The 17,212-nt window shown below is 44.5% G+C and overlaps 1 protein-coding gene across 6 annotated transcripts in view; it reads left to right on the top strand.

Moving 5' to 3' along the window:
* Window positions 1-17,212, top strand: part of lama5 (laminin, alpha 5) — a 237,792-nt gene that overhangs the window by 80,470 nt on the left and 140,110 nt on the right. For 5 of the 6 annotated variants that reach the window (XM_085923196.1, XM_085923214.1, XM_085923231.1 and 2 more), the window contains 6 exons: window positions 7,979-8,040; window positions 12,412-12,511; window positions 12,696-12,748; window positions 12,845-12,950; window positions 13,992-14,091; window positions 14,234-14,390. In XM_085923196.1, the coding sequence (XP_085779322.1) occupies window positions 7,979-8,040; window positions 12,412-12,511; window positions 12,696-12,748; window positions 12,845-12,950; window positions 13,992-14,091; window positions 14,234-14,390 (578 nt within the window). Of the gene's footprint in view, window positions 1-7,978; window positions 8,041-9,801; window positions 12,335-12,411; window positions 12,512-12,695; window positions 12,749-12,844; window positions 12,951-13,991; window positions 14,092-14,233; window positions 14,391-17,212 lie in introns of those variants that run through there. The other variant, XM_085923223.1, reaches the window with a different exon arrangement.

A 17,212-nucleotide genomic window follows, 5' to 3' on the forward strand; every position in this document is an offset into this window, starting at 1 on the left:
CTTGTTGTAAGTTGCATTTCTAATTCTTCCACAGACCCATATAACGATATATAAAGTATATTTCAAATAACTATCATATTAAAACAATATTATCAAACCATCTGTGTCACTCCAATTCGGACCTGTTGTAAGTTGCATTTCTAATTATCCCACAGACCCATATAACGATATATAATGTACATTTCAAATAACTATCATATTACAACAATATTATCAAACCATCTGTGTCACTCCAAATCATTAAATCCATCGATCAAATTCCTCGTTCTTTGTCAATAACACTGCGCGTGCGCCCTTACGTCACCACCGTCCCCGGATAGCCACCCGGCCGAGCGCCGGCCCCCGACTTCCATCCACGGAGGTGAAAGAGAGCTCCCATCGAGAAGGACCGGGCGTGCCTAAAAGCCATTATAGTTTTTCAAACCTTATGTGTCACTCCAAATCATTAAATCCTTCAAACTCTTCGTCCTCCGTGTCACTTACAAATAAAGCCGCTAATGATGCCGGTAGTACGTGGGGCCCTTCGTCATCTTTGTCATCCCGTGATCGAATCCTTTGCCCTTTATGTAAACAACCGCCGCGCGGCACGGGTGACGTCACTTGCAGTTCAAATGACAGTAATCCCTTGCTACATCGCGGTTCGTTTATTGCGGTTTCACTACATCGTGGATTTTTGAATTTTGAAAATTTGTGAAAAAAATCACATAAATTGCTCCTGAATGTAAGTCGCCCCCCCCCCCCCCCCCCCAAACTATGACGTATAGTCCGAAAATTACGGTAATTTACTACCGTGGAAGAGGTAAAGACGCTCCGTATGCTCAATGCTGAGGACAAGCGGCTTGCCTACCTTGAAAGTCGGGTAGCGGACATTGAGCAATATACAAGAATAAATGACATCGTCATCACGGGAATAGCAATTAAACCTATATCTTATGCAAGGGCAGTGACAGCAGGTGACGATAGCTGTGAGCAAGATGCAAGCTCAGCCGAGCAACAGGTAGCCCCGTTTCTGCAAACTAAAGGAATAACTATAGACTCCAACCAGGTTGAAGCATGTCATCCACTGCCCAGAAGAAACAGTAATGACAAGCCAGCAGTCATTCTGAAATTTGTCAACAGGAAGCACAAAGTTGCACTTCTAAAGCAGGGTAAGTTGCTTAAAGGCACAGACATCTACATAAATGAACATTTGACAGAGACCAATTTGTAAAGAAAGCATGTCACTTGAGAAGAATGGGAAAAATACAGAGTACATGGACCAGAAATTGCAAGATATACATCAAACTAAATGGATCACCAGAAGAGGCCAAGATACTGATGGTGAGAAGTATTGAAGAACTGTAAAAGCTTGAATAAGTATCCTCAATAGAAAATCAACTGGAATGGACTTGGAACTGAATGGAAGTAACAACACAAAACACTAACATAATGCTCAGGGACACCACTCAACCTACATCAAGTCACAATGGACATGTAACACAGTGGATACAAGAACATGAACAACTCCGACTAACGTTTGATTACAGAGAAAGCAGCACTCTGGAAATAGATCAGGACATCGACCCAGACAATAATTTCTTCTCCACCACAAACACGTTATTATCACAGCAATGATCGGTACAATACGGACACCTCAACAAAAGATAAGCTATATATTATCCATTTCAATAGCCGGAGTCTATATAAAAATGTTAGTCGCATTCGGGATTACTTAAACACATTCAAACAACCATTTAATATAATTACTATTTCTGAGACCTGGATTATGACTGAGAAGGGAATGCACTTTGAGATGGAAGGCTTCACCTTCATCTTCTTCCGCTTATCCGGGGTCGGGTCGCGGGGGCAGCAGCTTTAGGAGGGACTACCAGACCTCCCTCTCCCCAGCCACTTCCTCCAGCTCATCCCGGGGGATCCCAAGGCGTTCCCAGGCCAGCCGAGAGACGTAGTCTCTCCAGCGCGTCCTGGGTCGACCCCGGGGTCTCCTACCGGTGGGACATGCCCGGAACACCTCCCCAGGGAGGCGTCCAGGAGGCATCCTGATGAGATGCCTGAGCCACCTCATCTGGCTCCTCTCAACGTCGAGGAGCAGCGGCTCTACTCCGAGTCCCTCCCGGATGACCGAGCTTCTCACCCTATCTCTAAGGGAGAGCCCGGACACCCTGCGGAGGAAACTCATTTCAGCCGCTTGTATCCTGGATCTCGTTCTTTCGGTCACGACCCATAGCTCGTGACCATAGGTGAGGGTAGGGGCGTAGATCGACCGGTAAATTGAGAGCTTTGCCTTTTGGCTCAGCTCTCTCTTCACCACGACGGACCGGTACAGAGTCCGCATTACTGCCGACGCTGCACCGATCCGCCTGTCGATCTCGCGCTCCATCCTGCCCTCACTCGTGAACAAGACCCCAAGATACTTGAACTCCTCCACTTGGGGCAGGATCTCATCCCCGATCCGGAGAGGGCATTCCACCCTTTTCCGACCGAGGACCATGGACTCGGATTTGGAGGTGCTGACCCTCATCCCGACCGCTTCACACTCGGCTGCGAACCGCTCCAGTGAGAGCTGGAGATCACGGACTGAAGAAGCCAACAGCACCACGTCATCTGCAAAAAGCAGAGACGCGATGCTGAGGTCCCCAAACCGGACCCCCTCAACGCCTCGGCTGCGCCTAGAAATTCCGTCCATAAAAATTATGAACAGAATCGGTGACAAAGGGCAGCCTTGGTGGAGTCCAACCCTCACTGGGAACGAATCCGACTTACTGCCGGAAATGCGGACCAAACTCTGGCATCGGTGATACAGGGACCGAACCGCCCTTATCAGTTGGCTCGGCACCCCGTACTCCCGAAGCACCCCCCAGAGAACCTCCCAAGGGACACGGTCGAACGCCTTCTCCAAGTCCACAAAACACATGTGGACTGGTTGGGCGAACTCCCATGCACCCTCGAGGATCCTGCCGAGGGTGTAGAGCTGGTCCACTGTTCCACGGCCAGGACGAAAGCCACACTGCTCCTCCTGAATCCGAGGTTCGACCTCCCGACGGATCCTCCTCTCCAGCACCCCTGAATAGACCTTACCAGGGAGGCTGAGGAGTGTGATTCCCCTGTAATTAGAACACACCCTCCGGTCCCCCTTCTTAAAGAGAGGAACCACCACCCCAGTCTGCCAATCCAGAGGCACCGTCCCCGATGTCCACGCAATGCTGTAGAGGCGTGTCAGCCATGACAGCCCCACAACATCCAGAGCCTTTAAGAACTCCGGGCAGATCTCATCCACCCCCGGGGCCTTGCCACCAAGGAGTTTTTTGACTACCTCAGTGACTTCGACCTCCGAGATTGGAGAGTCCGCCTCAGAGTCCCCAGGCCCTTCTTCCACAATGGAAGGCGCGTCGGTGGAATTGAGGAGGTCTTCGAAGTATTCCCCCCACCGACTCACGACATCCCGAGTCGAGGTCGGCAGCACACCATCTCCACTGTAAACAGTGTTGACCGTGCACTGCTTCCCCCTCCTGAGACGCCGGATGGTGGACCAGAATTTCCTCGAAGCCATCCGGAAGTCATTCTCCATGGCCTCGCCAAACTCCTCCCACACCCGAGTTTTTGCCTCAGCAACCGCCGAAGCCGCGTTCCGCTTGGCCATCCGGTACCTGTCAACTGCCTCCGGAGTCCCGCAGGCCAAAAAGGCCCTATAGGACTCCTTCTTCAGCTTGACGGCATCCCTTACCGCTGGTGTCCACCACCGGGTTCGGGGATTGCCGCCACGACAGGCACCAACAACCTTACGGCCACAGCTCCGGTCGGCTGCCTCAACAACGGAGGCGCGGAACAAGGTCCACTCGGACTCAATGTCCCCCGCCTCCACCGGGACGTGGAAAAAGCTCTGCCGGAGGTGGGAGTTGAAGCTCTTCCTGACAGGGGATTCTGACAGACGTTCCCAGCAGACCCTCACAGAGCGTTTGGGCCTGCCAGGTCGGACCGGCATCTTCCCCCACCATCGGAGCCAACCCACCACCAGGTGGTGATCAGTTGACAGCTCCGCCCCTCTCTTCACCCGAGTGTCCAAAACATGCGGCCGCAAATCCGATGACACGACTACAAGGTCGATCAACGAACTGCGGCCTAGGGTGTCCTGGTGCCAAGTGCACACATGGACACCCTTATGCTTGGTCATGGTGTTCATTATAGAAAATCCGTGTCGAGCACAGAATTCCAATAATAGAACACCGCTCGGGTTCAGATCGGGGGGGCCGTTCCTCCCAATCACGCCCTTCCAGGTCTCACTGTCATTGCCCACGTGAGCATTGAAGTCACCCAGTAGAACGATGGAGTCCCCAGAAGGAGCGCTCTCCAGCACTTCCTCCAGGGACTCTAAGAAGGGTGGGTACTCTGAGCTGCCGTTCCGTGCATAGACACAGACAACAGTCAGGACCCGTCCCCCCACCCGAAGGCGGAGGGAGGCTACCCTCTCGCTCACCGGGGTGAACCCCAATGTGCAGGCGCCCAGCCGGGGGGCAATAAGTATGCCAACACCTGCTCGACGCCTCTCACCGTGGGCAACTCCAGAGTGGAAGAGAGTCCAGCCCCTCTCGAGAGGACTTGTACCAGAGCCCAAACTATGTGTGGAGGCAAGTCCGACTATATCTAGTCTTAACCTTTCTGCCTCACACACCAGCTCGGGCTCCTTTCCAGCCAGAGAGGTGACATTCCATGTCCCTAGAGCCAGTTTCTGCAGCCGGGGATCGGACCGCCAGATGGAAGGCTATGAATTCATAAATAATAACAGACAGAGTAAAGGTGGGGGTGGTGTTGCAATCTATGTTGATTTGAATATGAAATTCAAGATTGTAGAGGCTATGACACAGGTTGTGGACAATCTTCTTAAATCTTCTTCTTCTTGTCTCACAATACGGATTTGTGTTGAAAAGGAAAAAGACATTATTATAAGCTATCTATAGAGCTCCTGGTTCTAGCATTGAGACGTTCACAGAATGGATAGAAAGTGTGATTATACAAAAAGGCAACAAAAATATTTTTATTACCGGGGATTATAACATTGATCTATTAACTCCAAATAAGCAACAAAATCTTGATGATTTTTTAAATTTAATGCATAGCCTGACTAGACCCACGAGAGTAACATCACAGAGTGCTACTCTGATAGATTACATATTCACCAATATAATAGAAAACAGGACAACAAGCGGATTATTAATTACTGATATTACTGACCACCTTCCAGTGTTCACAGTATATGACAATAATTTCAAATCTGAAATTGGGGTGTATAAACAACAAAGAAGAATTTGAAAAGATGAGACAATTGCTACTCTAAAACATGAATTAATGGAACAGAACTGGGATGCAATATTTAAAGAAAAAGATGTAAATAATGCATACCATAAATTGATGACTACATTCACTTCATTATATAATAAGCATTGTCCAATCAAGGAATATAATAAGAAAACTAAATATAAGAACAGTCCATGGTTGACGAAAGGCTTAAGAAATGCCTGTAAAAAGAAAGATTTACTCTGTAGGAACTTCATAAAACAGACAACAGAAGGCGCTGAAGATAAATATAAGAGAATAAATTAACTAATGTTATAAGATTAAGTAAGAAAGAACATTATAAGAATAAATTAGAGGATAACAAAACTAATATAAAAGGGATATGGACTCTCCTAAACCACATTATTAGAGAAGGTACCGAACAACACATTACCTAAATATTTTATAAATGATACTGAAAATTATAATATGGAAGAAGTGGCAAACAGTTTTAATCAGTTCTTTGTAAATGTTGGGCCTCAAATAGCAAAAAACATACAGATTCCAGCGCCAGATGTAGGCAACAGAGATAAATTAATAGAAAGAAATCCTCACTCAATGTTTTTGAAGGCAGTTGATGAAAATGAAATTATTAACACTGTAAAACAATGCAAAAATAAAACATCTACCGACTGCAATGGGATTGATATTATGTTAGTTAAGCAAATCATTGAGGGGATTTCAAAGCCACTTGTGTACATCTGTAATTTGTCATTTTTATCTGGTACATTCCCAAAGAAGATGAAAATTGCTAAGGTCATTCCTCTTTATAAAACAAGGAGCAGACACAACTTTACAAACTACAGACGTATCTCAATATTGCCACAACTCTCAAAAATATTGGAAAAGCTTTTTAACAGTAGAATGGATCGATTTTTGGAAAAACCTAAATTATTTGCAGAGAACCAACATGGTTTTAGAGTAAACAGATCAACAGCACAGGCATTAATGGAATCAATCGAGGAAATCACAGATGCAATAGACAACCAACGACATGCAGTAGAAGTTTTCATTGACCTCAAAAAAGCATTTGACACAATTAATCATAATAGACTATTCAATAAATTAGAAAAATATGGGATAAGGGGATTAATTAGTATTAGACTGGATAAAGGATTATCTGCGAGAACGGCAACAGTAAAGTAAAGTAGGACATAGCTTGTGGTGTTCCACAAGGGTCAGTTTTAGGCCCTAAATTATTTGTTTTGTATATAAATGACATGTGCAAAGTCTCTAAAGAACTAAAATTCGTAAATTTTGCAGATGACACAAATATCTTTTGTTCAGCTGATAACATTCAACAAGTGGAATCAGTGTTGAATGAGGAAATGAAAAAAATCAAAATGTGGTTCGACTAGAACAAATTATCATTAAATGTAAGTAAGACCAAGTTTATGGAATTTTGCAAAAAGAACATAAAGATACGAATAGAAATAGATGGGACTGAAATTGAAGAGTGCAGGAAAACAAATTTCTTGGGGTTATAATAGATGACGGGCTGAGTTGGAAGCCACACATCAAACACGTTAAGTCTAAAATTTCAAGAAGCATGGCAGTCACATACAAAGCAAAAGAATTACTGGATTATCATTCACTTCGTACACTTTATCGTACACTTTATTGTTCTCTTGTCTTTCCCTATTTGCATTACTGTGCTGAGGTTTGGGGGAATACTTATAAAACTTCACTACAGCCACTTATCCTTCTGCAGAAAAGAGCAATAAGGACTATTCATAAAGTCAACTACTTGGAACACACAAATCCACTTTTCATACAATCCAAACTATTGAAATTCACTGAGATAGTATCTTATCAAACAGCAATCGTCATGTATAGGGCAAAAGAAAAACAACTACCAGAAAATATCCAAAACTTATTTAGGAATCGGGAGGGAGGTTATAAGTTAAGGGAGAATCACAACTTCAAAATCTTAAACGTAAGAACAACCTTAAAAAGTTTCTGTCTATAACTGTAACCCGGGTCAAACTACGGAACAATCTAAGTGAGGAACTCAAGCAAAGTCCAAATATCCACCAGTTTAAAAGAATGTACAAAAATATGTTGTTTAGCGGGTACAAAGGCTAAAAGTGCCAAAGGGCTACATACAAGTAAAAATGAAACAGAAAAACAAGTGTGAAAGTGTGTCTACTTATGTTCTGTTGTAGAATTACAGTATATGTTGAATCATTGGTTTAATGGATAAAGTGAGAAAGGGGTAGGAATCTAAAAAGCTGTCCTTCCTCCTACTCCTTTTCGAGCGTTCTTTATTGATTTATTTATTTATGTATTATTATTATTTATTGAATTATTTTTTCTGATTGTTGGTTTATTTTTTGTTTGTTTGTTGTATGGACTTATATATGGCACTTTAAAGTGTTATTTGTTTTGTTTATTTTTCTTTTTTGTTTTGGATGTTCGAAATAAATATATCAATCAATCAATCAATCAATCAATCAATCAATCAATCAATCAATCAATCAATCAAAAAATCACACACGTTTGCATTTGTTACAGCAGCAAAAATTTGTGATGAAATCATTATTAATAAATGAACACTTTCAAAATCGAGTGAAGTGCGCTATGATATTTTGAATGGTTAAAACTCATGAGCATGTGTGTGTCTGTGTGTCTGTGTGTGTGTTTCCAGCTAGCACATGTCATCCTGCAGGTTCCATTGCAGGTTCCATTGATGTTGTTCCTTCTCCTGTGGTGAGTTTTTAATTTTTTTTTAGGAGCAATATAGATTCGCTTGTTTTGATTTGCTTTTTATTATTACGACAGAGAGAGAGAAATTCTCGTCAACCTCATTTTACACTTATGTAGCGTCACGTAAGCAACAGCTTAAACAAGGAAGTCCAAACTTCCCTCTCTTCAGCCACTCTCTTCCAGAGGTAACGCAAGGCAGTGACCCAGAGAGACAGTCTGGGAGACAATCTCTCAAGTGTGTCCTGGGACGTCCCCAGGTTTATCCTGTCGGTGAACATAGTGTTTGTTATAGACGATCCATGTCAAGCACATAAGTCCAATAACAGAACACCACTCACTCAAGGTCTCACTGTCATTGCCTATATGACCATTGAAGTCACCTAGCAGAAAGATCGAGTCCCCAGAAGGAGGACTCTCCAGCATTTTTTCCAAGGACAAAAAGTGGGTACTCTGGGCTGCTGCTTGGTGCATAGGCACAAACAGTCGAGACTCGTAGAAGCTAACCTCATGTCCACTGGAGTGAACCTCAAGATTCAAAAATTTTTATTTGCCATGTTTGAGCATGCCAAACAAGGAATTTGACTTCAGTACATCTCAGCCTCTGTTCAACATTTAGGTGACTAACAACACTCAGGACGTGCGAAAATTGACAAATATTTTCAAAGATCCCCTGATCTTAAACTCCCAGGAGGGCAAGGAAAAACTCAAAATTCCTATGAGGGGAAATGAGAAACCTTGAGAAAAGACCACAGATGGGAGCATCCTTCTTCTAGGATGACCAGGCTGCAATGGATGCAGAGTGGAAACATAGTACACACAATACACACAATTCAAAATAAAGCATCGAGAGCAGGATGTTATTGCACAGCAATGTCTCTGAGACTCTAAGAGTGGTGTGGGTTCATCAGAGCGACAGTCTGGAGGAAGAAGCTGTCTCTGTGTCTGCTGGTTTTGGCGTACAAAGCGCTGCAACGCCGTCCGGAGGGGAGTAGTTCGAACAGACTGCAACCTGGGTGAGAAGGGTCTGTAGAGATGTTACTTGCACGTTTCCCGGTCCTGGACAGGTACAAGTCCTGGATGAATGTGAGGTTGATTCCAATTATGTTTTCTGCAGTCCTGATTGTTCGTTGCAGTCTGTGCTTATCTTTGGTGGCCGATCCAAACCAGACAGTGATGGAGGTGCAGAGTATAGACTGGATGATGGCAGTATAGAAGGTCTTCAGCAGCTCCCGTGCCAGGTTGAACTTCCTGAGCTGTCTCAGAAAGTACAGCCTCTGCTGGGCCTTCTTCCGGACAGAGTCTATGTGGCTGGTCCATTTCAGATCCCGAGAGATTGTGGATCCCAGGGACTTGAAAGTGTCTGTGGAGAGAATAGTATTACTGCGGATAGTGAAGGGTGAAAGTGGTGAAGGTTCTCGCCTGAAGTTCACTGTCATCTCCACGGTCTTGAGCGGGTTCAGCTCCAGTTGATTTTGGCTGCACCAGTTGACCAGCTGCTCCACCTCCTGTCCGTACGCAGTCTCGTCACCGTCCCGGATCAGTCTGATGAGAGTGGTGTCGTCTGCATACTTCAGGAGCTTCACAGAATAGTCGCCTGAGGAGCAATCGTTAGTGTAGAGAAGAGCAGTGGAGAGAGGACGCATCCCTGGGGGGCACCAGTTTTGGTGGTCCAGGTGTCGAATGTGATGGTCCCCAGCCTCACATGCTGTCTCCTGTTGGTCAGGAAGCTGGTGATCCACTGATAGGTGGAGGCAGGCACCGCAAGCTGTATGAGCTTCTGTTGGAGGATGTCAGAAGCAATTGTATTGAACGCCGAGCTGAGGTCCACAAACAGGATCCTGGCATACATTCCTGGGGTGTCCAAGTGATGCAGGATGTAGTGCAGTCCCATGTTGACCGCATCGTCCACCGAACTGTTTGCCCGGTAGGCAAACTGCAGGGGGTCGAGCAGGGGACCCGTGACGTCCTTCAGGTGGTTCAACACTAACCTCTCGAAAGATTTCATGACCACAGATGTCAAGGCGACAGGTCTATAATCATTCAAACCTGTGATGGCGGGCTTCTTGGCCACCGGTATGATGGTGGAGCTCAGTGTTCTGAGAGTCCTAAAGCTGCACGAGCCACAGAGTGGTATGCATTCTTTATAACGGTGTAGCAGTGGTCTAGTGTCTGTGCCCCTCTGGTGGGACACGTTATGTGCTGTCTGTATTTGGGGAGTTCGTGTGTGAGGTTCGCCCTGGTAAAATCACCCAGAACAATGATTAGTGAGTTTGGTAGATGTTTCTCTATGTCTCTCCATGTCAACATAAAGGTGGAGAGCAAAATGTATGCCCACAACTGCTCAGACGTGGGCATACATTTATACAAAAGTAGAAGAGTTTCCAGTTACCCACGAAAGGACTGATACCAGAGCCCAAGCTGTGTGTGAAGGCGAGCCTGACTACAGTGATCTCTCGTTTTTCGTGGGAGATGCATTCCAGAACCACCCACCAAAAACTAAATTCCTTAAAGTAGAAACGATATAGACATTATTTAGAAATTTAAACACCACTGTGTGGAAATTTTCAACATGTAGTGGTTGTTGTTCGCCGCGAGAGGGCATGGGTGTGTTGTAAGTCAATTAGAAGTATGGCTTATCTTTCAAAGCAATGCAAAGTCCATCTTCTGTAATGCCACACTACACTACACCAGGGGACATAGCGAAACCAAAGAAAGCCATGGTTGCACAAAAATCTCCTGTTGCATTGTGGTCTCATACACAATATTAGTTTTCTAAACCCTCCCCCATACTTTTATGCAAAATGAACCTTACCCATTCCCTTAATAACCATTCCCACACTGTTCTGTGCGTGTATTGTACTTTTATAGTAAAGAAAAAAACAAATAGGTGATATTTTCACGTGTCCTGACTCCTTCTGCACCAGTTGGTGCTTGGCCGGATGCCACCTCCTGTGATTGAAATCTGTCACGTCCGCAGTGATGCACATTGCTCAGAGGCACGTCTCGCACTGTCAGCGCTCATTGCCACTTTCCCAACTCTTGGATTCCAGTGCTTTTTTCCCTACGTGTGCGACAGCCAGCCACACTTGTCCTTAGTGAACCACGTTGCTCGCAGGCACGCCCCGCGCCATGAGCGCTCATTGTTGCTGTCCCAAGTCTTTCTCCCCGGCGGTGCATTTTTCCTTCGTGCGTGGCTGTGTTACGTCTCCACTCTCGCACTATGGGCTGGCCGACACACCCTCTACGCTAGACCTCGGGGACACGCGTCACCAATATGGTACTGCGGGTGCTAATCGGCACTGATCCCCACCACCCATCTCATATTACCCACTGATTAAGGTGTGTTTACCGATACGGTCAGTCCTCGCCATTTCATCTGCTTTGTTACACACACCTGCCATCTGATTCCTGTTTGCCTGATCCGCTGTGTAGCGGTACGCCTGGCTGGTTGTCTGCCTTGACACATGCAAGCCTTCTACCTAATTCCCGTTTGCCTGATCCGCTGTGTAACAAGATGCCACCACGACACGAACTTGCTGACCCGCTCGTCAGTCGCTTCGTGCAACCGGTCTGCTGGCATTCTAGGCTCCCTTTTTCATCTTTTTGCATTCCCTAAATAAACAGTCTGTGTTGCACATGGTTGTCCTGCCTCGTTTGTGACAGGCTGGCTGCCGCTCAGCTATCAGCGTGTATTTAAACGCCATTGTCCCGTTACTTATAAACCCGCCTTGTTTGACAGGCTGGCTGGCACTCTTCTCGGGCTTGTCCGCAGTGACGCACATTGCTCAGAGGCACGCCCTGCGCTATCAGTGTGTATTCCGCCATTCTCCCATTACTTATAAACCTGCGAAGTAGTATATTCGCAGAGTTGAAACATGACGTGGTGAGGATCACTGTACAGTCAGAACCGCTCTGTTTCGCAGACCAGCTTGGGCTTCTTCCCTGCCAGAGAGGTGACATTCAATGTTCTTAGAGCTAGTTTTAGCCTCAAAGCAAATAACCAAGGAAAAGCCAAGTCTATTTATTTTTGTCATCATAGAAGGTAATTTGAGCCAAAGCTCCTCACCTAGAATCTGTTCGTCATAAAATTCAAAATACTAAGGATTGTTATCAAACGTCTTCAGAGCTGGCTGATGAGCTGATTATTTGAATGAGGTAGGGAGACATTAACAATGCCCCTCCAGGTTTAGGGTTAGGCCAACCACATGCCAGCTGTAAACTAATTAGAATAACTGTTAGAGCAATAAGAAGGCAGTATCATCAAGGCGATGATCATATCAGTCATAGTCTTGTCAAAGTAAGTTGTCGTACTTTAATATTTTACCCTTGATATGATAAAAGTAAGCTCCTTGCCTTTTCATTTCATTCCCTTAGGGTTATTGCAAGTGTCGTGATGGCGTTGAGGGCATGGCATGTGACCGCTGTAAACCTCTGTACTGGAACTTGTCCCCCAACACTTTTGATGGATGCACTAGTAAGACTTTCTGATCCATTCGAACACTTCAAGTACAACTTGTTACCGCGACTGACTAGTGTTTGTGTGTGTGTGTGTGTGTGTGTGTGTGTGTGTGTGTGTGTGTGTGTGTGTGTGTGTGAGAGTGTGTGTGTGTGTGTGTGTGTGCATGCGTGCGTGTGTGCGTGTGTGACCTCCCGCGCAGAGTGTGAGTGTAACATCGCTGGAACGCTGAGCAGTGTTGCAGAGTGTGAACAGGTGAGGAAGTCTTGATTGATGCAAGGTTGCTGTCATTTTCGTGCAACATTTTTTCCAGATTTTTTTTTGTTGAATTTCCCAATTATACAACTGCAGGACAGTGGTCAGTGTCACTGCAAGCCAAATTCTTGCAGTAGCACCTGCACCACCTGCAAAGATGGCTTCTACAACCTGCAGGAGCACCAGTACTTTGGCTGCCAAGGTGAGTCAGACTTCTGCTTTAGAAGCTGGGTTTCCATTACCCTCAGAAATATGTAAACTGCACAATAGCAGACTAGTAATGGAAACAAAACTAACACTCTCAAATATCTCAAAACGTTTTTTACGATTTCATGAAGTGGTTTTTGGGATGTGCCGACATAAAAGTTAAAAGGTTTAATGGAAACATAGTTTTCACATTTCCACTAGTCATTTGGCAATGCCTACATGCAACATCACGACGAGCACTGGATGATTGGTTTTAAAAAGAACACATTCATTTTGCTCGGTAGGGCATAAATCTGATATGCGACCAGAACTTTTGAAAGTGCGACTAATAATAATAATAATAATAATAATAATTACTCCCATAACTAATAATTCTTCTCTGTCGCACCGGTGCACTTAATGCTGCCCGGGTAAAGAAAAAAAAATCTTGGCAAGTGCATCATCTCTCTGTGTTCTCTTGTGACTGGACTCATGGCAGGACAATATTGTGCTCTAAACCAATAAGAGACGGACTTTGGGCGGGTGTTTGCCTGTGGTTCTGTTCACGGTTCTTAGCTGTGTGTGTTGTTAGCAACCTTGAACTACGGTATCTTAACTGAAGCAAAAAGGAAAATAAACTCAACAAATCGAGGGAAAATGGAGAGGCATAAACAGACATTTTTTTCACCAAGAACACTAACCCGACTGTTACAACCAACCCTACAACTGAGAGTCCATCGAGCCAAAACACGGAGCACTTGGTTGGTAAGATGCCAAGCGCCAATCCAGCCCTATTCGGGAATAGCATTTTAAGATAAACTGGAGCCAGTAAGAATATCTTGTGTATTTTGGACTGAACCAGTCTAGCGATTCTTATGGAATACCATGATGTGTCATTTCAGGACTTCTCAGAATAAATCTAGCATGGCTATTGTAAACAATAATAATAGGGATAAAGATTTGAGTTTGAAATGATTTGACAGACTTTGTCTAAATAGTCTAAAATTGATTTTTTTTCCTGCTGTATTTTATCCCTTGCTATGTTTTGTGTGTTCAGGGTGCCAGTGTGATATCGGTGGCTCAGAGGGTCAAGCCTGTGATGAGCAGAGCGGTCGCTGTCACTGTAGACCGAATGTGCAGGGACTCAAGTGCAACTTGTGAGCTCAAAACCACTTCAGTATCTACAACATCTCCCAAAAACAAAGTTCATTCATAGTGCAGCAGAGAAGAGAGAGATCTCACACATCACACATACTTGGTTTAATTTGATATAGATTTGTGATGTGACCTTATGCGCAGAGCTGCTGTGGATCATTATTTTCTTGACCTTCACCACCTCAAGTTTGAGGCGGAAGAAGGCACCATGTTGGATCGCCGGCCGGTGCGCTTCGGTTACGACCCTGTGGAATTCCCTGGCTTCAGCTGGAGGGGCTATGCTCAAATGTCTCCCATCCAGGTCTGGAATATGAAGATGTGTTCTTTTTAGCTGTGTCTTTTCACCATTCACTGCTTGAAACTTCAAAGTTCCTATACGGTGATCCCTTGCCAATTTGCACTTACCTTTTTGCGAATGCGCTACTTCGCTGGTTTATAAGTGACGGGAGTATGGTGTTTAAATAGACGCTGATAGTGTGCCTCTGAGCAACGTGCGTCACTGCAGACAGCCAGGCTGTCATGAAAGAGGCAGGACAACCATGTGCAGCAATGCAAAAACAGGAAAAGAGGAAAAGGGAGGCTCTAACACCAGCAGAGTGGGTATACAAGGTGACTAACGAGCCGATCAGCGAGCTCGTGTCGTGGTGGTATCTCGTTACACAGCGGAATCAAGTGGACGGCATGCGTCTCAAGCTAGACAACCAATCAGGCGTACCGCTACACAGCGGATCAGGGAAACGGAATTCAGGTGGCAGGCATGTGTGTGACAAAGCAAACGAAAGGGTGATGATTGACTGGCGTACGGCATCCATATCAAAGTCAAAAGTCAAAGTAAAAAAAAAAAGAAAAAGCATTTTGAAAATAATTTGTACAAATAGTAGGGATTGAAACTAACGACCATTCTCATTTTCAAACAATGCAGGATGCTCAAGGACATTGATCATCTGTTTCAAAAGTCAAAAAGTCAAAGTCCGCTTTATTGTCAATTTCTTCACATGTTAAGACACACAAAGAGATCAAAATTACGTTTCCCGCCGCCCCACGGTGACTAGACACAGTACACAACACATACAATTAAATAGCACAAGGAGTAAAAACGAACAGACAAGAGCAATGAATAAGTAAGAAGCAAATACCTCAAATAAATAAACAATAAATAAATAAACAAATAAATAGACAAATAAGAGCAGCAAACACGCCCTAATCTGCGGGTAACACGAGACAGGTGGTGGCGATCAATGCCGATTAGCACATGCTGGAAGTGTGGGTCAAGGGTTGAATTGTGTACGCATAGTGGAAGGTGGGTTGAAGGGGGTGAATATGGCAAGCATAAGGTGAATAAAGTTGGAATGGGTTGAATCGGTTGAGAAATTTAGAAATTAGAGGTGAAAAACGGAATTTTGGAGAATTTGGTGGAATTTCAATTTTGAAAATGCGGAATTTATGGTAAGTGGAAAGTTGGGGAATAGGTGGGAAAAAGATGAAGAGCAGAAAGTTGGAAAGGGTTGAATCGGTTGAAAAATGTAGAAATTAGAGGTGAAAAATGGAATTTTGAAGAATTTGGTGGAATTTATGGTAAGTGGAAAGTTGGGGAATAGGGAGGAAAGAGATGAAGAGTTGAAAGTTGGAATGGGTTGAATCTGTTGAAAATGGAAATTAGGGGTGAAAAACGGAGTTTTGGAGAATTTGGTGGAATTTCAAATTGAAAATGTGGAATTTATGAAAATTTGGGGAATGTTGAGAATAATAGAGAATAGTGTAGAATAACATAAGTGTGAAGGCCTTTGCCTTCACACTAATAATAGAAAATGGAGTAGAATAACGTGTGAAGGCCTTTGCCTTCACACAATGAATGGCTTCTGGTTTTAGAAATGTAAATAAACCAATGTACTTTGATAAAACAACAAAAGTGCAATAACTGCATTTAACCATCAACGTGAAGTCTAACTGTAACTGTAGTCTTGAAACAAATCTGAATAAGGAAAAACATTGCAATAAAATAATTCAAACTGGTTTAAACTTGAGAGTAGCTGAGATCTGTCATGTCAGAACGTTACTCCTCACAAACATCCTGTCTCGCTGTGCTCAGTGTCACTGTCCTCACGTTTTGTTTTATCTCTTATTTTCTTCCTTTTTCTTTCTTTTGTTTCTCTCTCTATTTTTTCTTTTTCTTTGTGCTAACGCTATTTTTATTTTACTTCTTCGTCGCCTGGGGAGTTAAGTGCTTTAAAGATATCTGGCGCCATCTAGCGTTGTGAATTTGTATAATGTCTAGACACCGAACGTAAGACAACCCCCACTTTTCAGTCTTATTTCAATGCAAAAAAACAACATCTTATATTCGGGCCAATACGGTACATACCGTATTTTCCGCAACATAAGGTGCTTCGGGTAAAAAGGCGCAGACTCAATTCCGGGACCTTTCCTTTACTTAATCCACCCTTTATGCATCATGGGAGCAAGACAGTGAGTTCAGTTGTACTTTATTATAATATTTAATAATGTACTGTTATGTACTCACATTATTAATTGATATTAATACGCAAGTCCTCATATTCTGTATCCAAATCAAACAGTTGGGCAAGTTCGCCATTAAACATGACAAGTTCCCTTGTTGTCATTGTCTCGTCGTCATGTAAATTTTTGGCAATGATCCCGGCTTTCTAGAAAGCTTGAGTTGTGCCTCGTAAGCATGTCTCTTTGTCGATTCCATTTTAAGTCAAGTTTATTTGTATAGCCCTAAATCACAAGCAGTCTCAAAGGGCTTCACATAGACAATCAATTGACAATTATTCTCGATCGAAATTACGTTCCCCGCCGTCCCACGGTGACTAGACAGTACACAACACTCGCACCAAATAGCACAAAGAGTAAAAACGAACAGACAAGAGCAACGAAGAAGTAATAAGTGCCCGGTCCGCTCGATAGCACGCCAGCCGCTCCAGTAGCACAGCAGAGTCCGGTGTCCAGCGACCGGACAGTCGCCAGAAGAATGGAAGGCACGGCCGGGCGAGTTGGGCACGCCGCTAGCCTGGCCCGGACGCCTCCGCGCTTCCCCCTCTTCTGCCTCCTCGCACACCGCTTCCGACGCTGCTGGTCCGGGGAAGGAGTCGCAGACGAGTC

This window comes from Syngnathus leptorhynchus, chromosome 1 (genome assembly GCF_054491065.1).
Source record: "Syngnathus leptorhynchus isolate UIUO chromosome 1, UIUO_Slep, whole genome shotgun sequence".
Lineage (NCBI taxonomy): Eukaryota > Metazoa > Chordata > Actinopteri > Syngnathiformes > Syngnathidae > Syngnathus > Syngnathus leptorhynchus.